Source organism: Pollachius pollachius (assembly GCF_949987615.1).
Source record: "Pollachius pollachius genome assembly, chromosome: 11".
Classification (NCBI taxonomy): Eukaryota; Metazoa; Chordata; class Actinopteri; order Gadiformes; family Gadidae; genus Pollachius; species Pollachius pollachius.
Genome location: NC_136944.1, coordinates 8,652,850 through 8,670,011, shown reverse-complemented (window position 1 = coordinate 8,670,011; position 17,162 = coordinate 8,652,850). Strand labels below are relative to the sequence as shown.

The window sequence follows — 17,162 nt, the reverse complement described above, 5'->3', positions numbered from 1 at the left end:
ATATATTATTTAGTCTAAGCTATAAGCCTATATGTAAAGTATGGAACATCGCAGCGTAGATTACCTCAAATTCAAAGATTCAAACATTGTTTCAATCTACACGAATGAAGAAATGAACGAAACAAGTAGCCGTTAGGCTATAATGTGGCTGCTATTTGATAAAACTGCACAAATAGGCCTATCACTTGAATAATCTTTTATTTCAATCAGGCTACTTCTTCATAAAAAAAACGAACACAACATTTAAGGACCATCCTCGTTTTTGATGGCCGTTACTGTAGAAAATCGCAACGTGCTACAGTGCTATGCTAGACATAGAACAACGCTCATCGGATACTTAGGATCATCCTTGAAACTAAAATAAACTAAACCAGTTGTTGTCTACATATTGCATTGCAATTTTTTTTTTTTGCAACCACACTACATTTAGTTATTGTGGAGTTATTAGCATATTCAGTTGAACCAAGTTCAGTTTTTTGTTCTTTAATAATCAAATCACATCCGCTTCATCATAATAAAACATACGCATACAAATCATAGGTAGTGTACTGTTTCGTTTTCCCAGTGTAGAAACGTGTTGAATATAAAAAAAAAATAAAAAAAATAAAGGTAACATGTATGTCCATATTTCAATACTTCACATCAACCGTAACGCCTTTCTGAAAAGAAGTCCATATCAATGCATGTGCATCATGTTTTTATTGTTGAACGTGCATGGTCCTCAATAAAATAGTGCGATTTAAACCCAAGCAATATGTTGAATGTTAACAGGCCAACACATTTATATAAACAATTTTCAAAAGCTTCTGAGTTCAGTTTGTCATTTTAGTGGACATCCAAACATATGTTTGTTAAAGGTAGTATGGACCTTCAGAGGATGAACAAATCATGTTGCCTGAATCTATGGACTGGCCCCTTTGGAAACGGTTATGTGAACACTACCGAACCATGTTGTCGTCAAAAAACGTGCATGAATAACATGACTAAATAACAATAATAATGTTAAAAAAAAAGGTGAGCTCTGTAAGTGCCGAGCCTTCTACGGCTAGTTCTTCATATAACCAGTATAAACATGATGCTCGCAATAGGTAAGTTTCCCTAAAGCTCTAGTCCTCTTCCCCCTCTTCGCCGACTGCAAGCTCAACCGTGATGGGGGAGCTCGCTCCGCTCGTCTTGTTCTCTTTCTTCCACTTCATCCTCCGGTTCTGAAACCAGATTTTGATCTGCCTCTCGGTGAGGCAGAGCGCGTGGGCTATTTCTATCCTCCGCCGCCTCGTGAGATAGCGGTTGAAGTGGAACTCTTTCTCCAGCTCCAGCGTCTGGTAGCGGGTGTACGTCTGTCGTCCTCGCCTTCTATCTGCACCTGCCCAAGTGATGAAACAAAGAACAGTAATAAGGGTTCAAACAATAAAACAAGACTGATATCAAATGTAGCTTACCAACAGTATCGAGCAAGAGATAGAAATAGACATGGGAGAGCGAAAGGAAGGAAGGATATGAACTGCTTTTCTCACCTGAAATATTAGTCCGAATATATGTAACGGATTACCCTGACTAAAAACCACCGTCATACAATAAGTCGTATTGCAGCGTGTGTAAATGTAGATTTATGAGATAATGTGAGCTTCTACCTGTGGCGACGAAAGTTGCGGTACATGAACATTTGTTGTGTATTTACCACCTCCCAACACTGAGGTTATTACGGTCTAGTAAACGCAGTTAACAGCCTTGTAACACCAGCCAGTAACCCTTTATTTTGTTCAGCCATTTGCCCTTGGCTTGGTGTGTGTAATTCAGGCAAAAATGTTGCGATACAAGTGACATTGGCACATCCCATGTGTGCGTCCACTGTTGACGTTGGAAGGCCACGAGAATATATTTGTGAGCGTGTGTGTGTGTGTGTATGTGGGGGGGGGGGGGTGGATTTATGTGTGTGTGTGTGTGTGTGTGTGTGTGTGTGTGTGTTTGTGTGTGTGTGTGTGTGTGTGTGTGTGTGGGTGTGTGTGTGTGTGTGTGTGTGTATGTGTGTGTGTGTGTGTGTGTGTGTGTATGTGTGTTTGTGTTCCTGGGAAATGTTGCCCCAAGTCCTATAAAAGTTCGGCGCTATGTCGGGTAGGATTCATTTAATTCAAAGGAAAATACCAATAAAACATTTTACAGACCAAAATAGTAATTATTATTATTATTATTTTCAGGTTGGTTTGGTTTTCGGTGATTATATATTCAGTTGTAATCATACAGTAAATAACCCCATGAGGCTTTAGGCCTATTAGAAAAATACGACAACGTTTTCTTTGCATATTGATATTGATTAGACCTAATTTGGAAAGGCACTCAAACTGTGGCCAACACATTTGAAATATAAACCCTTAATATCGAACTTGAGCCATGTTCTTTCTTATTTTTTTCTTATTTTTAATAGGATACGTCAATTTGAGGAGGAGCAGTACCACCAACAGACAACTGGATCGAAAATGAAAAAAACATTTGAAATATTTGAAACTCTGTCTACCCTTGGTGTGTTTGTGTGTGTGTGTGTGTGTGTGTGTGTGTGTGTGTGTGTGTGTGTGTGTGTGCGTGTTTTTGTGTATGTGTGTTTGTGTCAGTGTGTTTCACTGTGTGCCTACGTGGCATGCGCTGATGAAACTCTTACATGGATGGAATTAATGATGAAATCACGTTACAGTATAAATCAATAAAATGCTGGGATAAATATGTAAATATAACCGTTTGGTTGGGTTTGTTTCCAGGATGCTCATCTGTTCTTGTTTAAACAGATAATATAGAAGGCCAGTGTATACTATTACAAAGATTTGTTTCAAATCCACACATACTTTATTATACGTAGGATTAAAGTGAGATGTTGGACTAGTAACACCTAAAGCAGAGAAGAAATTAGGATTTCATACAAGTAGGTGCATGCCTGCCAAGATTGATAAGCCTATTGCATTCCTTGATCCCTAAAGAAGCTATCAAGATATCACCATTCAATGGCTACTGCTTCCTCTTCAGCAGACCAGACGAGTTTTCACGTGGCAAATTATCTTTCACGATCGTAGTGTACTCTTTCTTAACACTATTCTTATTCAAAGCTAAAACTATATAGTGGGAACACTTCAGCTTTCTGAAACAGACCTTTTTTCTCAGCAGGCGTCCCCGTTCGATCTGTGAGTTTAAAACTATTTCCGTTCAGGGATCTCAGCAGCTGGTTTGTTCTATTTTCTACTTGTACGGGTTGGAATGATTATGATCGTATGTGAGTGGGTGTGGAGCGCGCATGCGCGTTTAAGTATATCCTGTGAGTGAGTGTGTGTTTGCTCGCACATTCAATTTTTATTAAAAGCAGTAGGCATAATGTGTGAATGAGTGAGTGAGTGTTTGCAAGTCTGACCTTTGTTAGTGCGCGCGTCTGCTTGCACGCGAGTATACGTGTTAGTGTGCGTGTGTGTGTGTTTGTGTGCGTGTGTGTGTGCGTGTGTGTGTGTATGTGTGTGTGTGTGTGTGTGTGTGTGCGTGAGTGCGCAATTGCCATTTCCTCTTGACTGCAGAGCGACGTATCAGTTTTTTCACTTTAGTGGAAAAAAATGAGAGAACGCATACGAAGAAAGAGAGACCGATTAAAATCAAATCATTTTTCATCTATGTTGGGTTTGCTGCACTCACGCTGTCAACAAAGATTTATTCGAAGCAACAGAAATAGCTTGTGCTTTGGAGGAACTCTGTTTCTTCGCATGAAGAGGCCGATTAAAACAAGGCATTGTGCTTACTCATCCACTCCTGTGTACCTCGCACACGGGTATAGATTCTCTCTGGAAAGAAAGATAGCCGTAACTAAAACTAGAGAATATATATTGGTAGGTGTGGGTAGAAAACAATCCACATTATTTTTCGACAAGTGATTATTTATTTGACTTAGAGGTGAGATGCGTGTCCCTATTTCATCAACCGAACATTCTCACCCACAAAGATTAACGGCTTTACTCCGGACTCTCAAATCACTCCTTTACATTCTAGACATTCCTTCAATTTCTATCGAACGCCGGGCCTGGAATTTGATCTAAATTAAAATCAGTAAATTCATTATGGTGGCTGTCGCAAGAGCCAGTGTCCACGTTGCACGGGCATACGAGCGCAACCTCACGCACATCTCAGGCATGCAGGCAAGCGAGGAAAAGGAAGAATAACATATAAATCCTGGCGACACGTGTGATCATTTATTTTGCCCGTCCCTGTTAATATGTGTTTGTACACCCACGTTTAAAGTGAATAACCTAAGTTAATCACTATCAATTTTCTGATTGAGAATGTATTTACCTTATTATAGCCCAACTCATTAATTATTTTCCAAAGAAGAACTGGAAATCGCCTGGGCTCTTCAGTTATTGTATTTGCCCAGCATTGTCTTACACCAAGGTTCACAAAAGGAGAAACCACACACGTGCAGAAACACGTACGCACAGGCGCGCACACCTCTCACAGACGTCTGTGAAGTCACAGGCCTGAAATATACAAACACACTAGCACAGACACACAAACATGCGCGCACCCCCAACACACACGCGCGCTCCCACACACGCACACGCACCCACGCACGTATAAACCCACGCACCATCAGGCATACACCCACGCCCACATGTAGACAAACACAGACACACGCCTATAGACTGGTGTGTTTCGCAGGCATAAAACAATGATAAAGCAGCAACTATGTAACTATGGGAAACAGTAGCCCATGGCATGGGCTATGGCATGCCTGGCCGTCATGATGCAGTCCTCACTGACTGGATAACGCAGTTGCTGATTGGGGATGAAGTGGTGAGGGTTTGTGTATAAAGAATATTACGATTGATATTTTCAAGATTTTATACATTAACATTTTTCTTTTTAGCAAATATAGAGGTAATAGCACACGTACGTAACGACGAAAGGATGCGTAAACAAAGGTAATAAACACAGTAACACCCACACATACACACGCACATACACATACGCATCCCTCCCCCCCCCCCCCCCCCCCCCCCCCCCCCCCACACACACACACACACACACACACACACACAGCCATTTACTATGCTCACTATCCGACTTAAAAGCATGGATGTTTGAAAAGAAAACAATGGCTACATCAATTTGCTATAGACCACAACTAAAAATGATTTGTGTGTATTTTTGGTATATGCCAGGCTCCATATTAAGCCTCAGAGGCCATGACGGATGTTGTTGTTGTTGGTGTTGGTTGGTTGTGGTCGGGGGCGTTGCTCCAAGGGCCATATCGCAATGCAGCCCTCCATTCAATGTTCAGACTGTTACCATCGAAACAATGACGCTTTCATTATCAGAAGCAGGCATTCAAAGCTCAGACATCAAACCTATCCAGTAATTTATAGTGCTAAGGGGACGCTCTGACAATGTGCAATGATACAACAGGCCATTAACTGGATGGTACGAACAAAAGGTTCGCAAGTTAAGTAGAATTTGACAAAACTATTTCACAAAATCTGTGAAAATCAGAAGCTTTTGCTCAATGTTTCTTAAGTTCAACCATGCCATGGAAATATACACTTTGAGGTTGAAATTCGGATTACTATTCCTATAAATCAATACATGTTTGTTGACTGCACGACCAGTTAGGCAACCTTTTTCTATTTTCTTTCTCCAAAATACAATGCCGTCTGATGAATATTCACCAAGCCCTATTATACGGCTTTATAGGGGTTGAGAGTCATAAAAGATCTGCTGGACGGCAGAGGGGGAGCGAAAGAAGAAGGGAGAGATAACGGAACCAGGGAGGGAGAGGAAGGAGTGGTCGTAAAACCAGACTGGCATGCTTCAGCTGCCGGCCTCGGCCGCTCCGCAACGGGAGCAACAGTTTAAGGACCGTTTAACGTAATTATCGGGTTGAGCTAACGCGCACCTCGCCAACCAAGCTTTCCTCCGCGTTCAACAAACCCTTTTTAACATGCTATTCTCGTCGATTATTGCCATTTTAACTTTAAATATTTCTGAATCCACCCGTGGGTTATTTAGCTGTCTTGTTTAAGCTACTCCCCTTACCTGAGCTTCGCATCCAGGGGTAAATGCGTAGACTCTCTTCGGTAAGTGAATGGTGGTCTTCGGAGGATGTTTGCTTTCCGAAGCCAGAGTCTGAGTTAGATGCGATTCTGGAGCCCAGATGTTGGCTGTCGGAGTGCCGGTCAAACAGAGATCCGTGAAGTGAGCTCAGCGAACCGGATCCCAGCCCGTAAGACACAGCCTCGGCTCCGCTTGAATACATTTCTGGACTGGGAGAAAGAATTGATGGTAAACTGTTCCCGTTGCCTCCGTGCAGTCTAGAAAATGAAACTAATGACGATGAGCAAGGAGGGAACTCTCTGCCGTTTCCTCCATTGGTGACATGATGATAGCCACTTCGAGAGGAGTTGGAAGCGAGGGTGCACGATGAAGTTGGACAAGAGTCTGGAAAGGTGCCGCCGCTCAGTGCGTTTGGGAACACCACGGAGCAACTTGCTGCGGCTTGTTGGTATTTGGAAAACAACGCGTTGGCGTAGTACAGCGAACTCATAATTTCGTGCCGATGATTTGTAGGCCTGGGGTGGTTAAATGTCGACTTTTTACGAGGTAGTGTGAATTATTGGCTGGGTATTACTCTCTACATTTCCATAAAAAAAACTCACCCATTCCGTCCCCCCTCCCCTTGATGTCTTTCCTCAGGAGCCACGTGACGGAGTTCCATGTGATGTCAAGATGTCCAATGGCCGATTTGGTTTGAGAATGGCTCGGGCCTGAGGGGGAATGAGCGATACACAGCACCGAGTGTCCGCTTGAATGCGCCAATGAGCAAAGTAGACCAGGACAGTCCGTAAACTGACCAAGGTCGGTCCAGTCAGCCAATTCACGACACAGCAAACGTAGTAGTATCTGCATCGGTACAATACATTATTTTAGTAACTGCCCGATACCTCCAAATATTCATCCAAAACCTCGAGGTAATCAACTCATCTGGACGAAAATGGAAAACGTTCTAGCCTATTTATTTTAGTAATTGGAAAACAACCAAAATCAACGCGTATGAATAAATCAGATAGTACATAACTGAACATTATAAATACATTTACATTCAGGGCATTTAGCGGACGATTCTTTGCAAAGCGAACTTTTAAATCAATGAAAAGTAAGTCCAAATGACAGATGTACAGATAGCCTATATATAGAGAGACAGTAGGAGAGGGCAATTCCCCCGGCAGCATTAGTCATATAGGATACAGAAGAACGGAACACGCTAGCGGGGGTATGGGAACTTAAGAAAGACACTTTTGTTTTGGTCAAAGTTTTCTCTTTATACTGACCCCACTATATAGCGTAGCAAATGGCATGTCTACTTCTGCCAGCTGATTATTGGAAAAGTGGATCATAGCCTACATGGACTCTTGTCATGTGAAGTGAACAGCCTGCATATGTTCCATTGTTGCTCACAGTGACTCATTATTTTAATAATTAATGAATTTCACCAAGACAATTCCATTGACCTATATGCATGTTTAATTAAATTTAATAATATTTGATATCTGATCTTGGTTGTTTGTGCAATCATAGCCTACTCAATTGTATTCAATATCTGATATTGGTTGTATGACGATGTAAGACACCATAGGCCTATTGATAAATGATAGGCCTGAGAATCTAATCGGCGTACCTGGTTAGGTAGGACAAATCCATCTGTTTCCGTAATCTTCTCCTGAATGAGGCAAACAATATGAGCTGTGAGTACAACCACTGAATCAGTTAACTGAACTCCTTGGCAACATTAGTTAGACTAAGGCACACATTAAGATCGTATAGGTAATGTAAGGCTATTTCAACTTTGTCTCTGTACTTTATTGATTACATATCCACTCAGAGAAAACTCACACTGAGTAATGTATTTTACGTTATATCGTTTGTATTACCCTCCTAATCTGGAGTTAAATATACAATTCCAAGTATGTGTGTAGAATTAGTCTTGCATATACCAGAACGTGTCTCTGAGTGTTGAGCAAACAGGGTTTAGGGTTGTCCTTCGACGTAACATTTAGGAGGTGGTTGTGTGATATACAACCTTCGGTATGGTTATATTAGCGTATCAACGCATGACGGAAAGCCATATCATTCTGATCTCAGTTTGCCCTATTCATTTCTTTACACGTTAAAACGGATCCTAGGTGTTTAACAATTTAGGCAGCTACACGTTTCTTCAACAAATAGGAAATTGTCAACCATCAAGTTTCATTTATCTTAAAGCAAGGGGCCATAGCCTACTGTTAAAAGGGCTGATACTTTTTGCATTAAACACTGCTTTGAATTAATTATGCTGTCACGTATTTTCCTTGGTTACTTATAATGTGTTTCATAAAACAAAGGATTCGAAATGTGAGTCTGGCATAAGCACTTCACCATTCATGGATCATCATTATATGGCCTATATTTGTGTAGGCCTGAATGTAAAACACTGAACAGTAAGTTCTGAATCCATCACTGCACTTACAATTGTTGTTTGTAGAAATGATCTCGCGTTCTCACTAGGAAATGATGGAAGATGTGAGAAACCTTCCCACGAATCCTTAAAGTTTTAACTCTAATTTCCTTCCTTTTTAACTGAATACCACGCAATCTTTATTACTTGTTCACCGCCAGCAGTCTAGATTAAAATCTTTGAAGTGTTTCACTGATAACGCTTCATAGTAGGCATTCTGACGGCACACCCTAATGCATCTTGCCTGTTGGCAGTCCGGATGCTTATTAAAAGAAAGAAAAACGTGATATTCCCTATAACTTTCAGCCATATGGAAACAATTCGACGGCACAAATACACTGACCTTGCGTCCTCATCTGCATTATGATGATGGAATACGCGACTTTCCAACGGCTGAAGTGATGGGCCTAAAAGAACACGTCATAAATAAGCCAATGTTTTGATGAGAAGGCTGGCTCCGGAGATTTGCCGTCTGTTGTTTAAAGAGCCAATTTCCGAGTCGGGACTTAATGTTTGGCCTCGTGAACTGAACGTTTTTATCAGTCTGCGTGCTGACAGATTAGAGCACGCCTTCAGTAACCGAGAAGCTACCACAAGGCTAAGAAGAAAACAAAAGGGAATTCCCTTTCCCTTACTTCTTTCTATTTATCTTACTTTTTTTGCTTTATATAGGCCTACTTATTTATTATTATTTTTTATTAATAACCTGATTACTTAAATCTGTAAGCAAAACACCGACCTAATGCCATTAGACAATTTACAGCATCGTCACGTTCCGAAAACGATTGCGCTAATACAGGTGCGGGAAATAAATGCGTCAGGTTAAATTGATAGTGGACTTTGACATTTTTATTACAGTTATTCTCTCTTTTTTTAATTTTTATGAATAGTCTTTATTTGCACTGTGCGCATGCTTTTTACCCAAATAGAGAAAAGTAAGAGAACATAAACAAACACCATCGATCAAAAAACGAACAAAAAACAAGTAAGGGCATTAAGAGTAAAAAAGAGATAAGACTTAGGCTACTAAAACGGCATAAATAGGCAGTTTCATGTTGTTGGAATTTTCATAAGTTGCTAAGTCGTCATAATATAGTCGTCATCTATCACCTTCATAACAACAACAACCACATAAGTGAGAAGAACAGTAAAAAGTGCACCATCATCATCTTAACTTAAAAACTATACAGCTGCCAAAGATAAAATTGTTAATGTTCGTTTTCTAACAATATAGAAATGTTTTCACGATAATTGTTCGACAAAGAAAGAAAACTATCATTTTTCTTAGTTTTTTTGTTTTGTTTTGTTTGTATTAGACACTAGAGACTATATTTGTTTGTGTGTGTGTTTGACTCGGCGTCCTACACCTTTACACGAATTGTTCAAAAGTACAAATACTTCATTCCCAGTTTCATTCATTCCCAAAGTCAAGATGGTTTTAACGTCTCCCAGCAAGCATAAGGTCCTATAGCCTACAGTCATGTCCAGCAAAGTCGCATTTCTGGAGACTTAAGTTCATAAAGTTCTTGAAACGTTGACTTGATTAGTCCAACGACCTCACACCGTATGACAAAAAACTCGGTTCCGCCATCAGTTCCTTCAACGATACAGTCCGTGATTTATACACTCACAACGCACATGATATTTCAACGCTCCTACTCTCCCTACGTTTTTTTTCTTCTCTTCTACATTTGTTTGCTGTCCTTGTCACAGCATTCGTCGCTGGCGGAAGACTGCGACCCGGCCGTCCCGGCGACGCTGCCCGCACCCCCGGCTCCACCTCCTGCCCCAGCACTCCCCCCCTCCCTGAGTTCCTTCTCCCTCTTTTCCCTCTCCACCTCCTCTTGTTCGCTCTTGCTGCTGGGGAACTTGTCCTTGTTGTTTTCCTTCTTCCACTTCATCCGCCGGTTCTGGAACCATATTTTCACCTGCCTCTCCGTCAGTGCCAGGGCATGGGAAACCTCAATGCGGCGCTTACGGGTCAAATAGGGGTTGAATAGGAATTCCTTCTCCAGCTCGAGGGTCTGATAACGGCTGTAGGTCTGTCGGCCTCGCCTCCTGCCAGCAGCTACGAGGCAGAAAGAGGGATATGGGGAGAGCGTGTAATATGATTAGTAAAATATCACATTGCCGCCTAACAAAATAGTCATTGGACAATGTTCTAAACAATCGGTTTAAAGCATTGGCTCTACTTTGCAATTTAAATCACAAAAAATGTCAATGAAGTAAGGTAACAGACAAGACAAATGTATTATTATTATTCATATAATGAAGTTGGAAGTTATGAAGTCATCTAAGGTTTAACATTTATATTTCTTTAATCAATTATCTAATATTTCTTTAATTAAACACTAGACAGAAACAATGTAGAATTCAAAACTCATTAAGTGTTTTTTCCGTAATTGTTCTTGTTGTCGGAAAAAAATAGTGTGCGAATGTCTACATGTTAATCACACAAACAATCTTGTTTGGGCACTCGAGTCATGTTGACGTAGGCCCATGTCGTTTTAGAGTCTATAATCAGCGAGATTAACCTATGAACGGGCAGAAGCCTATTGGAGATTTACCTAATACACGTTGGTCTATTTATCATAGACAACAAATACGAGATACTTCCATTGAACTTCGACATATTTGGAGCCAAGCTACGACAGAAAAGCAAACACTAATTGCATAAACAATCCTACAAAGGCAAATGAGCTGTATGACATTGGTAAAAAGAGAAGCAACAACAAACTACGGAAAGAGGAAGCGCCTTACATATAGCCTACAAGCAATCATATATGGCCTTTATCTAGGCCTTTGTTATATTAAATTGTATGCGTATATTATATTAATTGAACATCAATATCAGCCATAAACAGTTAAAGTGTATTGAAAGTCTGCAACAACCTTTAATGGTTTGTATTCTATATTTGAGGATTACATTTCACTTGCCATACAGCAATTAACGATACATGCTGGTGAGCTTGGAATATAGTTTCAGCAAGATAATGCAGAAAATAATCAGAGCTTTTCTAATGACTGTGATGTAGGCCTATCACACAATAAGGTCCTGCACAAGAGATGAGCAAGGTCATCCAAGAATGCCACATCAGTAAACTAAAGCTTACTGTAAACCATATCCGAAGAAAACGGGCTGCTCTCATCAATTATATTCCATGCATTTACAAAGCAGAATACAAGCACACGCCGCGACACATCCATCTAAGAAAATGGACTGCTAGCCTCTAGCTTACTGTAGCACACACTTCAACCCATTCCGGTTTCCTTTCCTTTCTCCTTTTCCTATTCTTACTCACGTAAATCTCAGCCAGCATAATCAATCCATAACGGTGACTCTTTCAATTATAGCCATAGCCATATCATCTTTGACGATGCTTTGTTTTTATTAGGGCGTTTCATTGGACTATCTGCAACAGTCCACATTTATACTAATGTTGAATGTCTATACTACTCACCATACCCCCCGAGTTCCCGTGAACACAGAAAAGGATTAGGAAACTTGATAAAACAATAATGGTCCACTCATAGACTACTATATTCTAAAAGTGGTTTATTTGTACACATTAACTATTAGATATGGGCCGCCATCGTCGTAAAACAGACTACCCCGTGTATAGATTAGTGGAGTTCAAAGAAAAAAACTGGTCACTTTCGACCCCACACCTAGATGTGATAAGATTTAAAGGCTACAAGGACACGGACAGGCTTACAGCAGCTATCTGGTCGAAACAGCCACGTTGTGGGGAATGTTGACGTCCACGGACCCACAGTAAAGTCGTAAAAATAACACGGTAAAACTTTTGCCCTGGTGTTAACCAGCTACGAGGTGTGTAAATGTGTCCAGCAAAGAGGGCACTTGAAAGATGCACTTCTTTCCCCCTTGATGCAATAGTTTTGCGTTTGAGTGTGCTACTTCATTGATTATTTCGATATGGCCCTCCGTGAGATATACGACGTAAAACAGCTGTTCAACCTTTTGTATATTGTAAGTATGTTCAACTTAAGACAGGAACGTTCCTCTGGCCCTCCCCCCCTCCCCCCCTTCTTTACATCTGCCCTGTGTGTGTCAGTGGGTCTCAATCCTGTAGCGTGTTGCCTGAACCCTATGGCAGGGGTGATTAAACACTAAACTCATTCGCAAGTTGTGGAGCTCCCAATAAAACCATAAACACGTATTGTCTCACTTGTGCATCGCCGTAAAAGCCAGAAGTCGAATTGCTGCTCTGGCATAGCTGGTTTACACATTTTCTGACTTTTCTACCCCTGATCCACTCTGTGAGCCGGAGTGGAGAGGCAAAGAAGGGTTTCTATGGGCGCTCCCCCGATGCGTTCGCTCAGGAGGCAAATAGACTTTTTTTACACGCTCTAGATTGGTGAAGTGTGTACCCGATAATATGTTCATATTGAAGCCAATTTCCTCACCTTGTGGCCTCATCCATGGGAAGAGCTGGGTCGGCGAAGGGCTCTGCTCGGTGCCTTCCGCGTCATCTCCACCTAGTCCGGGCGCTCCGCTGAGTTTACAGTCGCTATACTGCACCAGGTCCGCGTCTTGAGCCCCGAAAAGCGTCTGGCGTTGGAGGGCGTCGTATCCGTAGAAGTTACCGGGCTCGCCGTGGCATGTGACCGCGCACGGGCTCTGCGGGTATGGATTGCTGGGTAGGGTGGAGGCACCATGGTGGTAAAAGTCCTGGATTTGCGGAGGGTGCTGAAAAGTTGCCCCCGAGCCGGGGCCGTAAACCACGGTGGGTCGGCTGCCAGCGAGGTCCTGTGCGAAGCCGCACTCGTAGTAGTTCGGACGTAACGAGTCCCCACTTTTGTATTTAGAGAACAGCGAGTTGACGAAATAGGAACTCATCGTTGATTTGTTGGAAGGAGTCGTTATTTTTTGGATTGTTAGAAGATTGAGAAGTAAGAATTAGTAGGATTGTGATTTTTTTTTTTGGTCGTGACTTTTCAGCAGACAAACAGCATACAAAAAGAAAGACAGGTCAGCCACCGGTGTGTTTCACTGTTGTGTTTTTCCCGACCACAACAAACGAGCCGGTAGTGAAGTGAATAACGGTAGCCAGCCACAACAATCACGCCGATTCCATAAAATCTCCAGCGCAGAAGAAGAGGAAGGGTTCGTGCGCATCACAATTCCGGTATAGCGCGGATGCCTGCCAAGCTCTCAAACGTTTTTTCCGTGATTTACTCCTCTGCAAATGAGTTGTTTCATATTTTTGCCGGTGTCTGTTTCAGGGATAATTTGCATCTATTATCAACTCTTCATCCCATTGGCTTTCCCACACAGTGTTCCCCCTCGCGACGAATCTCTCGGTCTCCACTCTGCGCTCTGAGCGTCTGTGATGCGAAGAGCGAGAGAATGAGAAAAGAGAGGTGAAAAGAGAAAGAGGGGAGAGAAACACTGAGTGGGGGGGAAACGAGGGGCCGCGGAGAGTAGGGATGCAAGGGGTGCAGAAGGGAGAATGATGGGGAGGGAGGGGGTGAGAATATGTGCAGGATTAATATATTCAAGCGAGGGGGGAGAAACTTAATGAGAATTCTGCCGCTTTGCATCCGATCAAGCCCCCGACTGCCCCCCGCCCCCCCTCCCTCCCTCCCTGTTCACCAACTAAGCCCACACTCCTCTCCTGAAGGACTCCTTCAAGAGAAAAAAAATACATTGGTTTTTTTTCACAGTGGCTAATCAGAAGAAGGTTAGAACTGTGGATTGCTCGCATTAACATGTTAGCATCTTTCTTTCTTTTTTCACTTAAAACTTCAGATCCCTGAGAATTAACACATCCCGCATTGGCAACGAAAATGTCAAGGCAGGCGATCGAGAGAGGCAGTGCTTGTGTGTGTGTGTGTGTGTGTGTGCGAGAGAGTGAGAATACAATCAGCGAAAGAGAGATTCGGCGATTCTAATTGGTGTCGCTTTTAACAAGTAGGCCACTATTAAAAATGATGGAGGTTTTAAAACTGGCTGTCAAAGCCTCCTTCCCCGCGCATGCGGTCCAGCGTCCAGTTCGTGAAATGGATGGCCGTGGCTCGATGTAACATTTTGATCATTTTATAAATATCAGCGTTATACGGGGATGGAGCCGGACTTGTGGAGGATGTTGTAGTTTTGTGGGCTGCTCTTGTATCGCCGCTGATGGTAATGGAGAAAGTGTCTGTAAATGGCTTAACAAACTATAAAATGCCATAAACGCCGGGGCAGTGTTTGGTTGTTTACGTCGTGCATCAAAAAAGCAGTTAGGTTTTTACGAGGTGCCTCGACCGAAGGCAGTAAACGGCTCACTCGAAGCTCATTTCAGCCGCTCGGAAATATCTACGAATTTAATTGTCATTTTAGTTGTGTTTTCCATACGGCCTCTCATCATTATGAAGGGCCAGAGGTTCGAATAGTGGGCTCAGTAAAGACTATTGTTGTAATATATCTGAGACCCGGTTAACGAGATGTTAAGCTGGGGAAAGGTTAGACGTTCTGTAACAACCAAAGCATGTAAAAATCAACGTTGTAAAAATATTCACTTGAACCTTTTGCAATGGCTTATTAGTGAATGTAAAGCAGGCCTACTGCACATCGGCTGTATGTGATAAGAGGCCTTCACGGACACGATATGAACAATCCTGTACCTAAATATTTCCCTATTGGTATTGCCATAGCAGGTGTACAATGGTTTCAACAATGCATCGTTATATGTTATTTTTGTTGATGGCAAATAAGGCTCCTTTAAAATTGGAGGTTAAAGGGACAATTTTAGTTAATAATATTTAGAGACTTTGGTCATTTTAGCATCCAGCTAAGAATTGCGGTGCTTGAATGTAACAGCACAGATACCGGGACGACAACCAACCAGATAAGCCTCGCACATTAACAGGAGCAACATGATACATGTTATTTTGTACGTAAATAACGTATTCCGAGTTTAGTGTCATAAATTTTGTCTTCATAATTACATTTTCTTTTCCCTGACTATAGGTCTTCCACTAAATCGAGAGAATCTTGTGATTAAACCAATAAAACCATAGGCCTTTGGCAATTTTCTAGTAATCTGATAAGCCTTATTCCTAGGGTTTGCATCTCGATAATGGACAAGCACACTGAGAAAATGCATTGCAAATCGCTTTCACCACAACAAACGTCTTCGTGTCTTCATCTGTCACGACCCTCGCTTCACAACTTCCCAGTAAACAAAGCATCTTCCCACTGTATACTGAGAGAAACGTAGCGCCACATAGTAATACACACTGCAATACCCTGGCTCGCATATTATTCAGTTGTTCAGTCTCTACAACCCCTATCGTAGGCCTAGATGGGCCACATTAACAAAACAACTTCAAATGATATGCAGCTTTGCTCTGATCATTATTGTGCATGGATTTAATTAATTCAATTATATAAATATAAATGAATTTACTCTAAATCTCTGTAAATTGTCAATTATGCGCCCACTATTGTATAACTAGTTGTTGTTAACTAGTGTGTGCTCTACAAAAGATAGTTTATGTCAAAGCAAGATAAATGTTAAGCTAATTTAAATCACATTTTTAAATTATTTAGAAGTTTAGAAATCCTTTAAGATATCTACCTCAAGTACCCTATAGTCACAATAAGATGTGCCAAAACTTTAATAGCTTATCCAAAGTCGCTCATATTTGAAAGTGAGCATGGAAATGCGGTCTCATTTTGAGAGGGTCAACCAATGTTTGATGGAGCAAGAGTGCCACCAAGTGGCCATCGTACGTAACAAATAAAGGAAATAGATTGCATTGTTTTGTGGCAACAAATACGATCTAGTTCAATCAAAATTGTAATAATAGCTCTTAACATAAAATGCATGCATATAAGTAGTACCATTTGTAGCACAGATTAACCGTTTTGGAATACATTTAAATAAAAGGATGCGCGTTTGGCTTGTCAAACAATCAAAACGAAATAAATATCCTATTTTCGACCTTTTTAAGAATGAAAAAGGAATAATTGAATACTGATATTTTAATAGTTGAATTTCCTTTAGAGAACAATTTACAGCAAAACCACTAGTATTAGTAGTATTAGTAGGAGTAGTAATACAATGACATTAATAATACGTATTGCTCTTTATTACTTGATACAATATAATATGTTATTAATATATATATTAATATAATGTTGAAACTATAAAATAACAGTATTATAATAATAATAATATAAAACAATTAGAAACTGCTATTAAAGATATCTATATAATATAACGTAAAGTAGTCTTGAGTAGCTTAATACAGCAAAAGAAATAAGTAGAAAAATACATAAAACTGAAGTAAAATTTAGAAAAAGCCACCTACAAATATCACTACGAGATTAAATACAAGGAAATAACCAAACAAGTCATGATTATTAGCACACGATCTCACTGGTGGCAGAGTTAGTTTACATTGTTACATATATTGTTTTAAATCATCATATAGGCCTAGGCCAATAATGACATTTTTTTGTATTTTTTGTGCCATAGGGCCATGTGAATTAGGCGAAAATAACCAATGAAGCCCAACTCATTGCGCCCTATAGCACCATTGCCTTTGGGTTGTAAAAATGACATTAGGAGTCGACTATCTCAGACGTCTGGCGGCTCGCTGATGTGTTTTGTTGTTACGTTTTATGGCCCCGCTGTTAGGA

At 41.1% G+C, this 17,162-nt stretch overlaps 2 protein-coding genes across 2 annotated transcripts; both read right to left on the bottom strand.

Moving 5' to 3' along the window:
- Positions 1-1,106: 1,106 nt before the first annotated feature.
- Positions 1,107-6,562, bottom strand: LOC307083108 (homeobox protein Hox-B7a-like; the record flags this gene model as incomplete). The annotated part of the gene is made up of 2 exons (XM_079746917.1): positions 1,107-1,363; positions 6,055-6,562. The coding sequence occupies 2 exons, from the start codon at positions 6,560-6,562 to the stop codon at positions 1,107-1,109; spliced, it is 765 nt and encodes a 254-aa protein (XP_079603043.1).
- Positions 6,563-10,194: 3,632 nt separating this feature from the next.
- Positions 10,195-13,370, bottom strand: LOC307083107 (homeobox protein Hox-B8a-like; the record flags this gene model as incomplete). The annotated part of the gene is made up of 2 exons (XM_079746916.1): positions 10,195-10,577; positions 12,938-13,370. The coding sequence occupies 2 exons, from the start codon at positions 13,368-13,370 to the stop codon at positions 10,195-10,197; spliced, it is 816 nt and encodes a 271-aa protein (XP_079603042.1).
- Positions 13,371-17,162: the final 3,792 nt, after the last annotated feature.